Source organism: Triturus cristatus, chromosome 6 (genome assembly GCF_964204655.1).
Source record: "Triturus cristatus chromosome 6, aTriCri1.1, whole genome shotgun sequence".
NCBI classification, from domain to species: Eukaryota; Metazoa; Chordata; class Amphibia; order Caudata; family Salamandridae; genus Triturus; species Triturus cristatus.
The window spans coordinates 1,814,526,008-1,814,546,891 of NC_140589.1; the positions used below are offsets into that span (position 1 = coordinate 1,814,526,008).

A 20,884-nucleotide genomic window follows, 5' to 3' on the forward strand; every position below is an offset into this window, starting at 1 on the left:
GTATGTTATCAGTAGGCTGGCAGCAGCGGCGTAACTAGAGCCAAATTTCCGGGGGGGGGGGGGGGGGGGGGTTAAGAATTGGCAGGGGCTCTAAGAAGGGGTGAAAAACATCAAAGCATCATTAACAAACAAAAGGTCTTTTAAAGACCTGTGAAGTACTCGGGTGCGGCTGTGTGTACCCGGGAAGCTGTCTCATCCCGGGCTGCCACACACGACGGGGTGGGCTGGGGGGCTGAAGCCCTTTGAGTCCAATGGGCGTTGCGCGCCTGGCTGGCAGTGTGCCTTAACATCAGATGCAGGCTATGCAACAAGGACTAAAAGTCCCAGAATGCTGTAGTACAACAAGAACCAGACGAGCTGTTAAGCCTGACAGGGTGACCCTCAGCTCCTCTGTCCCCAGTCAGAAGCGCACTCGGTTGTAAGCTGGCTGGTAGTGTGTTCTGACAGGAGGGTGCTGACTGTGCAGCAGCAGCGACACCCCCGCCCCCCCCCCCACACGGCCCTCCCCTATCCTTGTAGAATCAGCTGGACTCCTAATTCCATTCATTAGCGAGACACAGGAGGCCAGCACTCGTGTGAATTAGACGCGCCCTGCTCCAGTGACTCTCAAAGGGAGGCAGGGGCGTCCGTGTGTCACAGAGGAGGGGAAGCGGGGAGGGCGTGTGTCAGGCTCGGCAGCGCACGCCAGGACACGAGCGCGTCAGCCTCGCGTGCACCCGTGCCCGCCGGCGGGGGGGGGGGGGGGGGGCAAGCCCAGCTGTTCGTCAGAGCAGGGTTATCACACCAGCTGTGCCATGTGAAGTGTCCCAATACACGGGGCAGTGTAGGCCCTGAAGCAAGTGAGTGCGTGCGTGCGTGCGTGCGTGCGTGAGAGTGTGCGTGAGAGAGTGTGTGTGCGAGTGCGTGCATGCGTGTGTGTGTGTCGGTGTGCGTGGCGTATCTCTGTGTTCGGGTGTGGACGCATGTTTCTGTATGTATACGGATTTATGAAGCAAGAACTTTGTCCAAGAGCAATCGAGCACTTTACGAGTGAAGAGAGTTCAGGGACTAATGGGCTGAGAAATGAAACAGCTGCATGGGTGGAGACGTCAGGGAGGGGTTTGGCTGTGTTTTTTAATGTTTGTGTGCCAGTGAATCTGTGTGTGAGTCTGGGTGAACCTGAGTATGTGTGTGTGTCTGCTTGTATGTGTTTTTCGGTGTGTGTACGAGATGAGGGTATTTGAATGTGCGTGTGTGTTGATCTTTGGTTTTGAGAGTGCAGCATGAGAACGTACTGTTGTGTGTAGATTTGGGGTTGAAAGCGTGCATGTGTGTGTTTGTGTATGTGTGTGTATGGATGTGAGTGTGTGTATGTGCATGAGAATGTGTGGTTCGTATGTTGAGAAAAGGGGGCGGCGAGACGTGGCGATGAGCGGTTAAAGCCCCCTCTTAGCAGACCCCCCCCCCCCCTCTCTTTGTGCTGTAGGCGTCTGCGGTTGCCTTGGCTATCCGTCTAAGGCTTGTGGCTGTCACCAGCTCTGGCCATTCGGTCGCCCCCTTGAGCTCAAGCCAGCCACACACGCCCCGTGCACTGGCCATCACAGGCGTGCATTGAATGGGTCCCGCCAAGAAAGCAAGAAGCTCTTTTACACTCACGGTGCACATATGCAACCATCAAACATATTCTATAGTGCACGCAAACTACACCGTCCCCGTGCAATATATATTTCAACCAATGGGAGGCCGAGAAGATCTCCTCCTCATTCTGCTCTGCTACTCAGCAGCCAATTAGCATCCAAGCAGGACAATGCATAGGTGAATGAAAGTGACGTAACACGTGCTGCACTTTTACTAACGCCCTTTGTGAATTGTCCATAACGTTCCATGTGCAGCCAGCTGGACACTGCAAGGAGCAGCCTTCACCAATACTCCGTGACTGACTGACATAAATACACAAAGCTCTCCTTATTTTTAAAATCAGACAAGCAAACCATCTTGTGCATCAATCACATTACTACTTTCAATAAACCATTTCCTGTTTGAAAACGTATCTTTTTTCTCGTCTGCTGACCCCAACTAAATGTGTCAAAAGACATAACTGTGGCAAAGCTCAGCAATGCAGTCACGGGGACAGGTGCCATCCGCAAACCGCGCAGCCGCAGCCGTGTGCTCTCTTATCATGCTTTATGATAATGTTTGCAGACTTTAGCCCATAACGTAAGATTGTTCTTTCTATATTAGTATTCCTGTCATATTCTGCAGTTCTCAGATCCTTGTGGGTAAGCAGGCCTCGCCGATATCTGTGTTGTTTATTATCAACTCGACAGTGGTGTGCAATAAGAGCCTTTCAACTTATTCATACATTCACTTATATATGTATACCCTTCCCATATAGATATGTATGTTTATCACTTTACTCCTACTGACGAAAGAAAGAAAGTCTTCAGCTTTCTTCAATGCACTACTCTATATCTCACCCTATAACTCTCTCAATATATCCTCTACCTCCACTGCCTGAGTCATTCCAAACCTCATTCTACTGCTATGATCTCCCTAGGATTCTTTCTTGACTCATTCCTCCTCTATCCCTCCTTGACTGATCCCAAACCTCATTCTACTGCTATGATCTCCCTAGGATTCTTTCTTGACTCATTCCTCCTCTATCCCTCCTTGACTAATCCCAAACGTCATTCTACTACTATGAACTCCCTAAGATTCTTTCTTGACTCATTCCTCCTCTACCCCTCCTTGACTGATCCCAAACCTCATTCCACTACTATGAACTCCCTAAGATTCTTTCTTGACTCATTCCTCCTCTATCCCTCCTTGACTAATCCCAAACGTCATTCTACTGCTATGATCTCCCTAAGATTCTTTCTTGACTCATTCCTCCTGTACCCTTCCTTGACTGATCCCAAACCTCATTCTACTGCTATGAACTCCCTAAGATTCTTTCTTGACTCATTCCTCCTCTACCCCTCCTTGACTGATCCCAAACCTCATTCTACTGCTATGATCTCCCTAAGATTCTTTCTTGACTCATTCCTCCTCTATCCCTCCTTGACTGATCCCATACCTCATTCTACTGCTATGATCTCCCTAGGATTCTTTCTTGGCTCATTCCTCCTCTATCCCTCCTTGACTGATCCCAAACCTCATTCTACTGCTATGATCTCCCTAAGATTCTTTCTTGACTCATTCCTCCTCTACCCCTCCTTGAATGATCCCAAACCTCATTCTACTGCTATGAACTCCCTAAGATTCTTTCTTGACTCATTCCTCCTCTACCCCTCCTTGACTGATCCCAAACCTCATTCTACTGCTATGATCTCCCTAAGATTCTTTCTTGACTCATTCCTCCTCTATCCCTCCTTGACTGATCCCAAACCTCATTCTACTGCTATGATCTCCCTAAGATTCTTTCTTGACTCATTCCTCCTCTATCCCTCCTTGACTGATCCCAACCTCATTCTACTACTATGAACTCCCTAAGATTCTTTCTTGACTCATTCCTCCTCTGCCCCTCCTTGACTGATCCCAAACCTCATTCTACTACTATGATCTCCCTAAGATTCTTTCTTGACTCATTCCTCCTCTATCCCTCCTTGACTGATCCCAAACCTCATTCTACTGCTATGATCTCCCTAAGATTCTTTCTTGACTCATTCCTCCTCTATCCCTCCTTGACTGATCCCAACCTCATTCTACTACTATGAACTCCCTAAGATTCTTTCTTGACTCATTCCTCCTCTACCCCTCCTTGACTGATCCTAAACCTCATTCTACTACTATGATCTCCCTAGGATTCTTTCTTGACTCATTCCTCCTCGATCCCTCCTTGACTGATCCCAAACCTCATTCTACTACTATGATCTCCCTATTAACCCTTTCTAGACTCTTCCTTCCTCTATCCCTCCTTTCTCCTATTCAATCCTGCTAACACACTCCCGTGTCCACCACTCAAATTCACAATTTATATTTCCCTATACTAACCCACCACTAATCCTTTGGGTTCCAGAGTAGCGTGCAACTCGCCGAAAAGCACATCAACACCTCGTCAGAGGTAGTAGGCACTATATAAATACAATTACATCATGGAGCATGGTGGTAATTCCTGGAAGGCCATGCTGCTACTGGGCAGAATGTGAATTCATCGGATAATGACATGTCTGGCTGGTGAGTGGGTGCAGAATATAAGTTCGGGTGGACACACAGCTAGCCTCTGGTGCTACTAAGGCTTCGGCTAGGAAGAGACGAGCTAGGTAGCCATCTAGGCCACCCCCAGCAGTCAAAGAGCTGGCCGCTCCCACAAACAACAAAACCTACCCCGGTGCTGGGTGGATGGGAGATGACAACATGTTCAACTACGACTAGGGTACCAAAAGTGTTCGACTCAAGATCCAATACCGGAATAGTGAATTCAAGCTCTGCTGTCCATAGTCAGATCAGATGTTACTCACAACATGAGTGGCAGATGGTTACAGAAATAAGGGACTAGGGGTTAGCATACATATATAACTGAGACTCAGAGCCCCCCCCCCTCTTACCTGATCACTGTCTTGGCCCTGCAGGTGCTCCTTCCCCATGGGGTACTTGATTTCGACTCCAGGGGTCTTGTCCTCCCGTTCCCCTGGAGAGCTGATGACCGAACCCGACACCTCGCTCACGTCGCTGGCTGTCTCGTTGAAGTTGTCCCCGTCCAGGTCATGGCGGCTGCTGCTCCGCGAGGTCTTGGAGCCCTTCTTACCCACGCTGTAGGCATCGAAGTCAATGGTCTTGTTCTCGTAGGCTCCTTCCACCAGGCCGAACATGCCCCCGTATTTTACCCTGGGGGTCTGGGCCGTGGTGCCAGGCCGCGCCAGGTAGGCGGGTAGGTCATCCTCTTTGGCTGCCCAGTTCCTCTTCCTGTCGGCCATCCTACCACAGGCGTGCTTTGCAACCACTAGCGTGCTGTACAACCACTGGTGTGCTGTGCAACCACTGCTGTGCTGTGCAACCTCTGGCGTGCTGTGCAACCACTGGTGTGCTGTGCAACCACCGGGGTGCTGTGCAACCACCAAGTTTAAGGGTGCATAGGCAAGGGGTGGTCTCTACGGTGCAAACACTTCCCCTGAGTACTGTCTCTCCAAGCACAATGTATCCCTGTGTGAAAAAGAAAAATAAGGCTTTAAATCGCAAATCCGAAGCAGAGCGCCTAGAAGAGCCTTCCACAAGTAGGGACCACGTCGAATCTTAAACAGAGACAAGGTCAGAGATGATGCTCGCTGCAAATCACTTAAACATGGAGATATAACTAATTCAATAGGAGTGCGGGTCTCTCATGGAAATACTAAGATGAAGGGATGGGGGGTTCTGCTGAGGAGGGCAGGGCAGGCATCCGCTCCTGTGACCATGAGCTCTCCAGAGGGGATGAACAATGCAGGATCGGGTACCAGCGCCCCACACCGCCCCGGCTCAGCCGCTGCCTGTGCCTCCTCCGACCTCGAGGAAGTGCTCCCTGTACTCACCCAGCCCGTGAGGTTCAGCCCCTGCTCCGGAGAGGACCAGCGAGAACAAAGCGCCGGCTGCGTGATGTCACCAGGCGACAGCAGCGACAGAGCTCCCCCAGCCTGGGTGTGGGAGCAACGAGGCAATGCAAAGCCTGGGCTCCCCTGAGGGTGGGGGCAGGGGGGGCTAGATTGGATGTGCTGAGCAAGAGTAATCTACAACGATGTGTCCGGTCACTCCCCCTCCCTTCTCACGCGCGCCTGTACCAGCAGCTCTCTGCACAGCTCATCACCAGCCGGTCCCCGGAGCTGTCCCTTCAGCACCAGTCGACCAGCCTATCACCGAGCCAGAGCTTGGGGCTCGCTGCATCCCGTGGACACGCCCCCTTCCTCTCCTCCCTGAGAAAGATGCTCTTCTGACACACTTTACAGATTCGGACGTGGAGCACGCCAGCCTCTCTCTGACCTGCAAAGACCGTTCTCGCAATGCTGGGTGCAGCCCCCCACAAAGTGGGGCCCCCTGGGCTGGGTGGGGTGCACAATAACGTGTTAAACTAGCAGCGGTAAATCCAAGAGTCCTGGCTCTGCGCAGACAGCGGGAAGAGCCGTGTGTTTAGAATGAAGGTGTGCTGTCTGTGTGGAGACGCGTGGGTGCAGTCACTTGAGGACTGGGAGAGGACACCCACTCGTCTGGCATGACTGTAACTCGGCTCCTTTAACAAGTCAGCTCTTTTAAATGTGGTGGAAGATGAACACTTTTATGGGGTTCAGATTAATTTGACAGATTATACATTATTTGTTCATGGTCACTGTTAATGCTGCTGAATAAACACATTTTATTGATGTGTGATCTGCTTTATCTGTTAGAAATGAATATTTTATTCATTCAAACTCCTATTGACGGCGGAGAAGAGGCGTCAGTGTGCCGGCGCTGCGCTGGCCCTCCACCGGGAGACAGAGGGCCGCTCCCGGCAGCGTCTCCAAGTGGGTTCCCCTCAACGTTGGTGACACCTACTTCCTCACCACCGGACAGACACAGTGCAGGGATCCCGAGTCCTTCCTGTTCCGCCTGTGCCAGGCCGACCCCGACCTAGACTCCAAGTTCAGACTAAGACTGCATGGTCTGCAAATATGAGGACTGGATTTATGGTATTTGCTATTTTTGGAACTGAACGTCAGCCACCATTAAATAATCGTGATTATCGTTCAGGAACAAAAGCTTAACCAATAGACAACTATCCTGTGGTGTAAGAGCCTCAAGAAGCGGCTCTACCCTCCTCCTGAAACCCCTCCCCCTTAACAAAAAGAGAAGCTGTCACCGAGCCTTCTCCGGCGCTGCCCCATAGATATGGAACTCTCTTCCACCGGAAGTACGTAGAATCTCCTCAGCGACGGCGTCCAAAGCGGAAGCCAAAAGATTCCTAATGAACAAATTCTTACCCTAATAGGGATAGACTCACGTGTCCGTTGACATTGCTTCTACTACCATTGTACTTTCATCATTGTACGGCTCCCCCTTACTGCATACGGTGACCCCCCCCCCTTGCTGCCCGCACAGACCTTTTATTGCATCACCCTCCTGGGTGCAACTGTACTGTAATATGCGACCATTCCAGTTTTTTTTCTCTCCCTCCTACTTGATATGGTTATTGCTTTTTGTCCTTCCTTCCATCATATTGTAAAGCGCTCTGATATCCCTCGGGATCTTGTGCGCGCTATATAAAACTTTATAAACAAAAATAAATAAAATTAATCTTTTGAAAAACATTGTTTTTATTCCAGTTGACTGATTATTATTTCGGAAGAAGACAACTCCATTTTTAATATGCTGATGAATAAATCCTTTATTTTCACTGACCCTATGTAACTCGATTCCAGGTGAATCGTTTCTTCCCAGTGGCTCTGTTAAACCTCTGACTCAGTTGCTGAATCTTCTACAAGACTCAGGGGACTGTTTCAACCCTCCCAGGTCGAAGCTGTGTGCACACCCTGAGGCCAGCGTTACTGTACCCATTGCGGAAGGACATGTCCTGGCATGTTCACCTTTTGTCAGGCTGTCCTTGGACAAAGGAACAAGGTACTACAGCGAGCTCACTGACTTCCCAAGGCACGCCTCTTAAGGTTTGACTTACCATGATGTAGCAAAGGTAGAGGCTGCTGTGAGGTAGACTTTACATGGAAATATTATGCTGAGTACCTTTACTAATCGTTAATCTGAATGCATAGCTAGTTATTCAATAGCAACTCCATGCTTCCCAGGGGACGGTGGAGGCTCCATCCTCGGCAGGCTCAGGTGTGCGACTCTTTTCGAGGCACGTTACTGTAATGCTGGGCTTTACACTGTAGGCCAGTGGTTCCTCACCTTTAGATTTCTGTTGATCTCCACTTAATCATTACTGGAAATCGGGGCACCCCTTCCCCCAGGTTCATTATTGGATTTCCGGGGCAACTACTGAGTCATTACTGGAACTGGGGAGCCCAAACTAATCAATTTTGAGGATGTGAACCACAAAACAATACACAAACTGAAGACAGAAGTGTACATAAAACAAATAAAAAAATGATGTAATATTTTTATTTAATTTACAAGCAAATGTAAAAAAAATCAACATTTTAATTTTAATGGAAAGGTTGGAAATTTTCAAAATTTAACCGAGAACACCCATCCTCCACACTTTATTCTGTTTGGTGCACTCGCACTGCTCCCAGGAATTAATCTGAGGAACTCAATTTTTAGTGTCCAATTTCAAATTTCTTCACATATTACAGAACATATAAAATTTCAATTTTCAATTTTGCTTCTTTATTTATACACATTTTCGAATATTATTTAGTTTTCTGAGCACTAGCGGACCCCCTATGCAGGCGTTGTGGACCCCTTAGGTGTCCCAGGACCACAGGTTAAGAGCCACTGCTCGAGGCTACACAGAGCAGGCCCTCTGCGTGTAGTGCAGCCCTCTTCCTGCAGGATGCGAATTCAAAACCAAATAGATACACTTGGCTTTACAAACTATTCTATAGGGGCAGGGAGCAGTTCAGGAGCAATGCATTGAGAAGAGAAACATGATGCAGTGGTTACTGCTAACCCCACATGCAGCCCCTACAACTGCTGGAGCTACATACATATGGGCGGAATGCCAGCCCTGGGATACCCTACCACTCACATACTCATGCACTCTCATACATGCTCTGTATAATCACGGGCCCGGTTAGGACATCCAACACAGATTACAAAGGTGTGGTTTGGGTATTAAGAGACATACCTCACTGCCTCGATCAGCTCCAGCCACTCGTTAGTAGTGTCATTGCCTGGCCATGGGGGCTGTAGCCACCTTTGTCAAAAGAAGAACCACTTTGGTCCACCAGCATAACCAGACAGCATCTAGAAGTGTTGATACGCAATATACCAAAATCATACAGATTCCTTATCCCATGACAGAGATCGCCTACATAATAACCTATACACACTGCCTCAGGGAATTCCGCCCTATACATCCTTTCCATTGTGTGGCACCAAGACAAACTATATTTCTTACAAAGTACATTTCCAGGCACATATCTGACTTATGTTTGGGAATCGATGTAACATTTGAATATGTAGCACATGTGATTCACAAAGCATGGCACATGTGTAAATGAATGTGAGATAAAACAGAGTAGATTACAAACTCCTGTATGGAGTTGTCAGATTTAGCTTCCAGATCACTCTACATTAGAGGGCATTATTTGAGTATGTTGTAGGAGTATCAGGGAAATCCTAAGCAAATGTGGTGAACACACACTTGAGCATGTGTTAACAAACATTTATAAACATGCGTTTTCAGTCTACATGACATTTAAAAGATATCTAAAGTAACAGATTTCTAGACCTGTCAGATATAGGGTGATATTCCCACAAAGGTTTGTCTTCACCCTACTATTTTTCTGAATTTGTTTTTGTTGGCCTTAGGAATCGGGGCACGTTACCACTGCTAACCAGAGTTAAAGTGCCTGTTCTCACTCCCTAAACATGATAAAATTGGCTTACACCTGATTGGCATATTTAATTTAAATCCCTAGTAAAGTGGGCTACCATATATATCTAGGACCTGTAAATTCAATGCTACTAGTGGACATGCAGCACTATTTGTGCCACCCACTTAAGTAGCCCTGTAAAACATGTCTCAGGCATGCCATTGCAGCCGGTCTGCACTTTTAAACTGCCAATTCGACTTTGCAATATAACCCCCTTGCCAAGTCTAAAACTCACTTTTTTTACATATAAGTTACCCATAAGGTCAGTCCTAAATAGCCCATTGGGCGAGGTGCGTTGTTCCTAAAAAGTTGGACATGCACTTTTAAGTTTTACATGTCTTTTTAGTGAACAACTCACAAATTCGTTTTCAATACTGTGAGACTACCTCTCCCATAAGATAACATTTTGTTACATTATTACATTTAATAAGTGCTAAAGTTTGATTAGGAACAGGTTGGAAAGTCATGTTTGGTATCTGAGGAATTCTAATTTAAAATACTCCTTAATGGTAACGTCACATTTTAAGTCATATTTCTGAAAATGGCACTTTTAGAAAGTTGGTATTTTCTTGCCTCAACCGTTTGGTGTCTGCACCCTGTTCCTGGGGCACATGACTAGGCATGAGTGATAGTTAAGCTTTGTATATTCCTCCCAGACAGCCACACAATAGAGGGATTAGGTGTGCCTGGATGGGCCATGTCAGGCGTGATGGAGAGGGGCGGAGCTGGGCACAGCCCCACTTACATATCAATAGATTGAGCCCTGCTCTCACTCAAAGAACTTCACACTAGTCCATTGTGCCTGGAGCCAGGCTGGAGCCAGGGCAGTGAGGTAGGAAATTGCAGACTCTTCTCTGAGTTAAACCTTCAGAAGTTTCTCTTACATCAAAGAAGGTATCAGGGATAAAAAGGCGAATCTCAGACCACTCTTCAGTTCACTCCTGGACCTTCGGAAGGGCTTTCAGAGGACTGCCTGCTGCTGTGTACTTCAGCAGGACTGCTTTGATGCACCAAGAAAGCCTGCTCTTCTTCACAGAGGTCTGCCCTGCTGCTCGAGTCCTGCTCTTCTCCTTGAATCTACGACTTCCAGAAATGACTCCAAGGGCTAATTGGCTGGCTTACTGGTCAGAGCCTCAGGGACAGAAAAGAGTCCTGACCCTCCCAGTGGTGCCTCTCCAGGCCTGGACCCTAGAAGTGGTGCTATATGTGCCCAGATAGTCAAAATCCTAAACTTGTGACTTAGAAATGTTTTGGCTAAAAAGTGCTCTGAGAACCGAGAGGAGACCAAGACTTATCTGCTTGTTGATCAACCCTGCATTACCGGTCAGCTTGACCTTGCTGCAGCTCCCACTACTTTCTTCACTGCAGCTGCAAATCCTGTTCAGTATATAACATAAGGTCGTGGTAGCGTACTTATTTAAAGCAAAAAGAGCAAAACACAAAACTTAATTAGTTCTGGTATAAATCCAAAAAATGTAATTTAGAAAAGAGGGAAGGAATCCCAAATGCGATTGTATTCAAAGCATTAACATTTAAAGGCAACGCTGTTGCTCAATATAATTTTGATACAGTATGCTACAGTGCTCTTAGTGTGGTAGAGGAAAAACAAGAGAGGTAGGGGTTCAGTGGTAACGTGAAGGTAAGGGACAGGGAAAAGGTAATAGTGACATAAGTGCATCAACATTTCATATTGCAATTCTTTTCCAGCCTCAGTGAGGACAATTGTTCCAGATGATACACATAACTCAATTGGACAATTAATTATTCTTAAATAATGTCGCCGGAGTTTGTGTGGTATGTGTTGTCAACGTTTCGACCCCTGTTGGCAGGACTAGTTGTTGTCCTTGCAGTAGTATTCTTACTTGCGGGCAGAAGGGCATTACTCAGAATGATAGTGTTGGGTAGAACATTAAAGAAAGTCCTAAGTGAGGGAGTAACTTTGATTTTATGTTCGAGTCTAGACTTCTTTTTGGTTGATTTGTTAGATGTTGTTGTCCCCCTAACAGCTCGCTCCTTTACTGTTCTAACAGGTCTCTGGCTCTCCCCTGTCGACTGTGTCTCTGTTACTGTGGTTGCAGAGTCTACTTTCTTCTGGGTTACCTCCGCTGTTTCAGCCCCAAGATTCGTAGCCTGGATGCTTCTCAAAGTATACCTGGTTAGGCCAGGGCCCCCCCCTGGCTCCCTCCAACCCCTCCCTTCCTCCCCCTCTCCGTGATTTGGAGCTCATAGGATTCAGATTCAGATCCGGGTGAGTGGTGCGAGTTGGATAGGTGGTGCGAATAGATTCAGGAGAGAGACCAGATAAACTGACATCCAAGGCCCCCACCTTATTCAAGAAATTACCCCATACGCTCAGTTCCACAGCATGCGCCAACACCAAAGAAATGCCCAGAGATCTCTTCACACAGTTCTATACCGCAATCAAAGCCTCCCTTCCTTCCGCGCGTATCCTGGAGTCGAGCTCGGAGAGACTAGAGCAACTCTGCCCATCCCCAGCGCCCCTCCCCCGGAAGGGAATTCGGGAGGTAGCACGCCTTCCTCTGCGGAGCTCTAGCGCCGCACGCATCCGCGGCTGACCTCCCGCCGTACTGCCGATCCGAGGAAGCCGCCGAGAAGAAGTGGAAAGGGTAATTTCTTCTTATTTAATCCTCTGTTAATCTCCGCCTAATCTTAGAAGGCTGTATAGATTCTATTTGTGCAGGGCAGCACAAGGACAGCATGAGAGGAACTGCCACATCAACGCAATTGCGAATTGCTGTGCTGCCGTTCCTGCAACACCGTCAGAATGAAGCTTGACTAACCCCTCCCGGCAATCGCAAACCTGCTTTCCTCCGTGCTCCGTCTCCGGCCATTGACCCGCTTCTTTTCCCCTCCTCTCCGAACTGCATTACCAGATTGCTAAAAGAAAACAGATCCAAAATCAACGAACATCGCTCCTCTGGGTTCCGGACTCCCGCGACCTGCACGCTAGCTGGCTGCCATGTTTTCCCCCCAATGTGGGTTCCTCTTCAATGGGAATAGTCTGAGACTCTTACAAGGCCTATTTAAGGGGTAGACTAGGCACTCTCGCAGCAGCTAGAAGAAGACTATACTATCAAAAGATTTTAGACTTAGAGCAGCAAATTCGCTCCCTTGAGACTGATTTGATCTCTACAGGGAACCCGGGACAGCAGGACACTAGGCTGACTGAAATTGAGTCACGGAAAACATCCCTGTCAGCCATTATTCAAGCTAAGGTCAGGGAACGCTGGGAAACAAGCCGCTTAGAGCACTTTGAGTATGGGGAGGGTTCCAGTAAGCTACTAGCATTGAAAGTTAAGAGTGATCAGGTTAAAAACATAATAAAAGAGATCAGTTGTGAGCAAACAGGGGCTTTACTATCAGATAATCAGGCTATTGAATCGGCATTTTTCAAATATTTTGGGGAAGTTTATCAGGAGGATCTAGCTGTGACCCCCGAAGAAGCTGTCAGGTGGTTGGCGCATGATCCGTATGTTCAGCTATCAATGGAGAAGTCTCTGCGTCTACACGAAGAGTTCAGTATAGGGGAATTACAGATAATATTATGCAAGGGTAAGAAAGGGAGGGCTCCCGGGCCGGATGGTCTTCCCCATGAAGTTTATAGGGCCCTGGAGGAAATTCTGGCACCGATTCTCCTACGCATGTTTAATGATATTTTTATCTCTAGTCAGGATTTTCCGAACTCTTGGAACGAGGCTACCATTGCTCTAATTTTGAAATCTGGTAAATACCCAAAAAGTGCGATTCATACCGGCCAATATCACTCTTAAATTGTGATTACAAGCTATTTGCAAAAACTATGGCAGAAAGGCTTAATGGGGTCACTCCCCTGATAGTCCAAGAAGATCAAAAGGGCTTTCTTCGTGGTAGAATGCTTAAAAAACTGACATTCAATCTAATTGGGGCAATCGACCTGGCTACCACGTACAATCTCCCTCTAGCGGTTATGGCACTTGACGCTGCTAAAGCGTTCGACCGTGTCAATTGGGTTTTCTTAAAAGAAGTAGTTAAGTCTCTTAATCTTGGCCCAAATATATTAAAAATTCTGGAGGCAATCTATGCTGCACCTTTTGCTAGAGTTCTTGTTAATGGAGCCCTGACAGAACCAATACAGATATCAAGGGGAACTAGACAGGGCTGCCCCTAGTCCCCTCTTTTATTCGATCTATATATAGAACCTCTAGCTAGACGGCTCAGGGGCTCGCCAGAAATCCTAGCATTCCAGTATAATGGCTGGAGTAAAAAGATTGGGTTATATGCGGATGATATCTTGGTCTTTACTAGCGATATCCATACTGCACTGAAGTCTGTTTTAACAATCACTACGGACTTCGGAAAAATCTCTGGGTATAAGATTAACAAGCAAAAAACTGAGGTGATGACCTGGAATCAAACAGCAGATGGTATAAGATGCACTAAGGATATGAGGTACTTAGGGATAAGGATTACACAGGACATTGCTAAGCACACGGAAGTAAATTTCGAGATAGTCAAGAAGGAAGTGGTTACCCTGTTGACCTTGTTCGGTCGGGTCAACCTCATAAAAATGGTAATCCTACCGAAGTTTACTTTCCTTTTCAAGGCTATTCCCCTCCCTTTCTGCAAAGCTTGATTTTTAAAACTCCAGGGTCAGATCACCTCTTTCACTTGGGCCTCTAAGGGGCCTAGAATTTCATGGAAGAAGTTGAGAAGGAGGCTGGAAAAAGGTGGACTAGCGTTACCCGATCTGCTTATGTATTGCTGGTCCTTTTTGTTAAAAAACGGCAGGATGCATTTGGTTACTCCATCAAACTCAGAAATGGGCAGACTCTTCGAGGTCGAACTGAGAAGTCATAACTTGAGGTGGTTTTATGGTTAAGTACGCAGACCCTAAATATTACAAAAAGGTCAGATAAAAGTTTTTAAGAGGCATGGCTGAGACATGGTACAGAGTAAGAAGAGCGGTGAAATTGCCATACTTCAGTTATTTCGCTCCTATCTGGGATTCTCCAGGGTCCCCTGAATGGGTTAAATCAGCGTTAGCCACACCATTAAGGGAAGCGGGCATAGCAGTTTGGAATCATCTCTTGTATGAAGATCAATTAATCTCTTGGGAGGATTGTAGGCAGAAAACAAATCAAAGAATATCAAGATTTAAATATCTCAAAGTTCTCAGCTGGTTTCAAGCATCTAGGACAGAATTGGGGGCTTACAATGAATTCGAGGAGAAATTGATCTCCAGACAGTCTCCAGTCAAGGAAATTGCATTCTGGTATTGGTCCATGGTGGAGTTGGAAGATGGAATTTTCAGCCTCCCGAGTCATCTATGGGGGAGATGCTTGCCGTCAGCTACGCTTGAAGATCAATGGCAAGTATCTATGTGTACATTATACAAAATAGTTAAACCTGCATACCTGAGAAGGAACCATCTTTTCACCCTCCACAGGGCCTACTGGTCTCCCCAGAGGCTATTGAAGTTTGGTCGACGAGGAGATGTGGCCTGTCCAAAATGTGGCAGCATGAAGGAAGATGATCTCCACATGTTTCTACTTTGCCCAAAGATCCAGCCCTTTTGGTGGGCCGTGAGTAAAGCGCTTTCTGATGCTTTGAAGATCCAAGTGAAGGTAAGCGCTCTACTAGTTATTTTTGGGCTTTTGGACTCTGAAAATGTAGGTACCGAGGACCATGCGCAGTTGATCTTCTATGCGATCCTATTGGCCTGCAGGGAGATCTGCAAATTGTGGGTATCCCCGATTCCACCAAGTTATCAGGAGTGGCTATCGTCTGTAAAGAGTGTGGCAAATCTAGATAGGTCAATTAAGGGCCAATCCAGGCAGGTATTCTGGGCACCGATCTTATTCTGAATTGATGGAAGAACTCCACTCCCAACCTATCAGATCTTGGGTCCTATGATTAAGCCCCTTTTCTGCCTCGGCTGACAGCACCTTTTTCCATTGTGGTAGATTTCTTCCACTTGGTTTGGGTGTGTTTTGGATTTCGGATGGTGGGAGCTACCATTCCATGGTGTTTCCCAGTGACTCCCCCTCTGGTAATTTAACATCAGCAAATGAGGTGTTAGACATTTCGGCTCGTAAGAAAAGCGAAATGGTGTGATAGAGGCAAATGAGGACAAAAAAAAAAAAAGAGCAACAATGTAAATCGCTGAGGAGGAGCTTAGCGCGTGATCAAGATGGCCGCGTGAGCCTAGAGCTCCCGAGACCCTCGCTCCCTCCGGCAGCTATCCTGTCTATTATCCTGCTTTTGATGCCCGGAATATTGGAGGGGAGCTGTTGCTGAGGCGAGAGCCGCTGTCCGGATCGAAATCGCCCACCGGAGACCGAAGTTGTACTGCCTGGAAGTTTGTGGCCTACTCCCCGCACGGTGCCCGGGACTTGCGTTGGCACAGTGCCCGTGCACTAATTGAACAACAGCGGCCGGGCTGGGGAAGAGTCGGCGGAGGGAAGGTGTTCTCACTTTCACTTTCACTTTCGCCTTCCAGTCTCCACAGCGCCCGGGACGGGGCGTGCGTAGTGCCAGCCACTGGTCGCATGGTTGATTACTCTGTATGGGCAAGGAGATTGTCTACACGGCAGATTGCGATGTCGACCAAATCGGACGCCGACAAACAGAAGCCCAAGAGTACCAGGCGGGGCAGCTACACCCAGACTAACAACATGGACCGTTATGCCCATCAGAAGGGGTCTCCGGGCGGATCGGGCCCGATACTGGAGGCCTCGAAGGACGCGACACCTCCCTCCACAGAACTAACCCTGCAAGATATCATGGGGGCCATCGAAGGGATGAAGTCCTCGATTGGGCAACAATTTGAGACCCTGGCACATAAAGTGGATGCCATATCGATTGACGTCAATCTGGTTCGGGCAGACCTGGGGAAAACTAATGAGCGGGTTCAGTCCTTGGACCTCAAGACTGCCGGCCTCCTGGGCGACGTCTCCGGCCTTCAGCAGGAAGTCCGTACCCTGCGGACGGCAAATGATCACTTTGCCCGACGGTTGGAAGAGTTCGAAGGCCGTGCAAGACGCAATAACGTGCGCATCATTGGGGTCCCGGAAAATTCGGAGGAGCAGTCGGTGGACCTGTTCGTGGAGGACCTGGTGGTGAACCATCTGGCGCCCAAAGGCCTCAGTAAGTTCTTTGCTGTCGAACGGGCCCATAGAGTCCCTGGCGGGAGGCCCAAGGTGGAGGCCCCTCCGAGGCCGATTGTCGCCAGGATTTTTAACTTCAGGGACCGAGATGCCATTCTGCAAGCATCGCGGGTGGCCGGCCCGCTGCCATTCCAGAACACGACTGTAAGTTTCTATCCGGACTTTACCCAGATGGTGCAGAAGCAACGGCAAGGCTTCCTGGCGGTCAAGAGAAGACTACGTGAGATGGGACTAAAATATGCCATGCTCTTCCCGGCCAGGCTGCGGGTGGTGTTCGAAGAGCGGACTTTCTTTTTTGAGTCACCTGACATGGTCGGAGACTGGCTGGACACATTGCCCCAAGGACGGACTGGCGTGGAACGCTCCGGTGGCGCAGACGGTGGTGGGGATGAACACTGAGCCAGGACTTAAGTACTAGGACTCCGGTTCCTCCGGGAGGTTGATAATCCGGGGGGTGGCGGGGGCAGTATGGGAGCTTTTTCCTCCTCTGGGGTTCTTTTCGTAGATTAGTCGTTATAAGGGGCGACAGGCACACTGCAAGTTGGGGGGCACTTTAGAGCTTACGCAGGGGTGCAGGGTGGGGGGTGGATGGGGGTTGTTGTTGGGGTTGTTGTTGTTTTCTGTTATGCAAGGCGTAAAGATGCAAGCTTCTGTGACTCGGGTCTGGTTCCATGCGGGGGGTGGTGGTCTCCTTACATGTTGGGATGGGGGGTAGGGGCCTAAAAATACTCAGTTGGAATGTAAATGGCTTGGGGGATCGTATTAAGCGTGGGATTGTCCTGCAATTTCTGAAGCGATGTACCCCTGATATTGTCTTATTGCAAGAGACGCACTTGATTGGTAACACGTGCTATGCACTCAATCGTAAAGGCTATAAATTTGTTGCACATTCCGGGTTTTCCTCGGGTTCTAGAGGGGCGGGAATACTAGTCAGGTCCTCTCTGCCATTCGAGGTTGACTCCACTACCGTTGACGATAGGGGACGCTTTGCGGCAGTAGCGGGGCGGTGGGAGGGCTGGACCCTGGTCCTGGTGTCGGTTTATGTCCCCCCTGCACTGCAGCCCTCTACACTAGCGGACTTAGAGAGGACATTGTTGGATCTCCCAGAGGGAATGTTGGTGGTGGGTGGCGACTTCAATGCGGTTGGCTCTGGCCTTCTCGACAGACACCCGCAGAGGAGTTCGGGGGGGGCTCAGAAGTGGCTTCCTGATTTTATAGATACCCTTGGGCTGGTTGATTGTTGGAGACTGTTGCATCCCACACAACGACAATATACTTTCCACTCAGGGGCGCATGGCAATCTCTCCAGAATTGATTATGTCCTTACCCTAGCTGCACACGCCTCCTTTGTCTCTGAGGCCAGGCACATGGCACGAGGTATTTCCGACCATTCTCCGGTGTGGATCTGTATGGATGTTGGCAGAGGAGTGGGTGGTAGGGTGGCCCCAATTAACCCGTGGTATTTCAGGGACCCTGCGACTCGTAGTGCGGTACTGAAGGCGGTCGACCGTTACTTTCAAGAAAACCTCGGCTCGGTCACGTCGGCGGTGTCCTTGTGGGAAGCGTTCAAAACAGTGATTAGGGGTGAGGCCCTCTCCTTGATAACAGCGGCCAAGCGTCGGAGAGACGCGGAGGTCGCCCAGCTTGAGGCGGAGATCGTGGATCTAGAGTTGGCTCTGGAGGGGGAGGTCACGGCGGAGGCGCTGCACAAGTTGAGCCTTAAACAATCGGAGAACAGGGCCCTCGTGACGGATGCGGCCAAAGCCCTGAGTAGGGAACAGCGGGGCCGTCTGTACGACGTCGGCGACAAGGCCGGGAAATTGATCGCGTGGCTGGATAAAAAGGAGCGGGTCAATCGTGTTGTGCCGGACCTTGTGACGGAGGATGGCGTCATGGTCACGGAGCCGGATGGCATAGTCCAGTGCTTTGCGGATTACTTCCACACGGTCTATACCTCCGTGTCGGACAGGCCAGTGGAGGATTCATGTGAGCTCCTGCGCGATCTTGCCCTGCCTTGCCTCTCCGACATAGACAGAGACGATCTTGATGGCGACATCACAGTCGACGAGATTGCGGGGGCTATCCGTTCTTTGCGTCCGGGCAAGGCCTCGGGTCCGAATGGCCTGCCAATTGAGCTTTACAAACTCCGACCGGACAAGATCGCTCCGCATTTGCGGGCTATGTTTGTGGAGGCGCGGGAGATGGGCTGCCTCCCACTTGACCAGCGCCTGGCAACGATCGTGGTCATCCATAAAGATGGCAAGCCCAGGAACCGGTGCAGCTCAAACAGGCCGATCTCGCTCCTTAATGCTGAGCCGAAGATCCTTGCCAAAATCCTCGCAAGCCGGCTGGTCAGGGTGGTCGGGGATCTGATCCACCCTGACCAATCTGGCTTCATCCCGCATCGTAATACCGCGTTGAATCTTAGGCGCATCCACGGAGTGATCGCAAGGGTGGGGACGATGCGGGAGCCGGCCATGGTGGCTGCGCTCGACGCAACGATGACATTCGACACGGTGGAGTGGGCATACCTGTGGGCTACGCTTGCGAAATTCGGCTTCGGGCCCGGATTTGTGGGCTGGGTAAGGCTATTATACGAAGGACCTCTCGCCAAAGTCGCAGTTAACGGTAGGGCGTCCCGTCCCTTCGACCTGGGGAGGGGTACCAGGCAGGGTTGTCCTCTATCGCCGCTGTTGTTCGCTCTCGCCCTTGAGCCGCTGGCGGCCTGGATACGATGGCACCCAGATGTGAGGGGGATTCGATGGTCCCCTGACCACGAAGACCGCATTTCCCTCTATGCCGACGATATTCTGCTCTATCTCACTTCACCCCGGAAGTCCCTTATAGTTGTCTGCGACATATTGACTTCCTTCGGGAGGAACTCGGGGCTAACCATTAATTGGGGTAAGTCATATCTGTATGCCCTGTGTGGGGACGTCCCGGTTCCCCCGCGGAATTGCCCGATCCAGATCGCCCGGGAGGGTTTCCTGTATCTTGGGATTTATATCTCTGCCGACCCAACGGTACGGTATGAGAGGAACCTGCTCCCTCCGTTGGCGCGCCTGCGGCGGGACGTGGCGGGCTGGCGGCGGCTGCCGCTTTCCCTCCTTGGCCGTGCGGTGCTATTCAAAATGATGTCTCTTCCCCGTTTTCTCTATGCCCTGCAGAACACCCAGGAGCTGGTTCCGGCCAGCTACTTTCGGGAGGTTGAGAGTCTGCAGCGTTCGCTGCTGTGGGACGGCCGCCCGCGTATAGCGATAGCAAAATTAACTCTCCCTTGGTACGACGGGGGTATCGCGCTTCCCGACATCCGAAGATACTATTGGGCCTCCCAACTGAGCGCGATCAATCATGGAGTCTACGGTCCGGCGCTTGGCCCTGGCTTTGCTATGGACCGGTGGTTGCTGCGGGGTGGTGGCTATTATAGAGCACTTTATTCGAGGCCACCGGCTGGGTCCCTCACAGGGCCGACCGGGGTGGCGGTGCACGTGTGGAAGACAGTCACAAACTCCCTGGGATGGAAGGATAGGCTCACCCTCGCCACTCCGTTGTATGACTCGGACATGTTGGGGAAACTCTGGCACTCTAAGGGATTCGACAAATGGGATCTGATTGGCATCTCCAGGGTGGGGGACATGCTGACCAAGGGGCGGATTAAGTCGTTTGACGAGCTGCGGTCGGAATATGCGCTTGAGGGCACGGAATACTTCCGGTATGCGCAGGTGCGCCATGCGCTGCAGTCGGTCCTCGTTGAGGGGGAAAAGGTGCCTGAGTCCTCTCCATTGGAGGACCGGATCCTGGACGGCCATTTGCCGGAGAGCACAATCTCCCTAATTTACAAAAAGCTTGTGAACGTTCGGACCGATCTCCTCCTGGGGGTGCGGGACCAGTGGACTAGAGACGGCCTTGAGCTGGACGATGAGGATTGGCAGTACGCGGTCTCCTCTCCTAAGGAGGTCGCAATCCCCGCCAGGTTGCGGCTGGTCCAGCTTAAGATACTCCACAGAGTCTATGTCACTGGGCCCCGATTGGTCCATATGGGTTTCTCCGAGGATGGGCTGTGTAAGAGGGGCTGCAGGATGGTGGGCACCTTTCTGCACATTATATGGGAGTGCGGTGTGATTGCAGAACTATGGAAGCGGATTCACGTTGTGATGCAGGAGGTCACGGGTATTGTATTGCACCCAGAGGCGCGGCGCTGTCTTTTGAATGTGTGGGGTCCTACAGACTACGACGCGG

General features: G+C 49.7%; 1 protein-coding gene across 1 annotated transcript in view; it reads right to left on the minus strand.

Moving 5' to 3' along the window:
* LOC146822078 (dihydropyrimidinase-related protein 1-like) overlaps window positions 1-5,778 on the minus strand; it is a 234,961-nt gene extending 229,183 nt beyond the window's left edge. Inside the window, exons 1-2 of the mRNA XM_085613175.1 lie at window positions 5,487-5,778; window positions 4,527-5,121 (exon numbers count right to left, since the gene is read on the minus strand). Of these exons, the coding sequence (XP_085469301.1) occupies window positions 4,527-4,895 (369 nt within the window). The 5' untranslated portion in view covers window positions 4,896-5,121; window positions 5,487-5,778. The remainder of the gene's footprint in view (window positions 1-4,526; window positions 5,122-5,486) is intronic.
* Window positions 5,779-20,884: the final 15,106 nt, after the last annotated feature.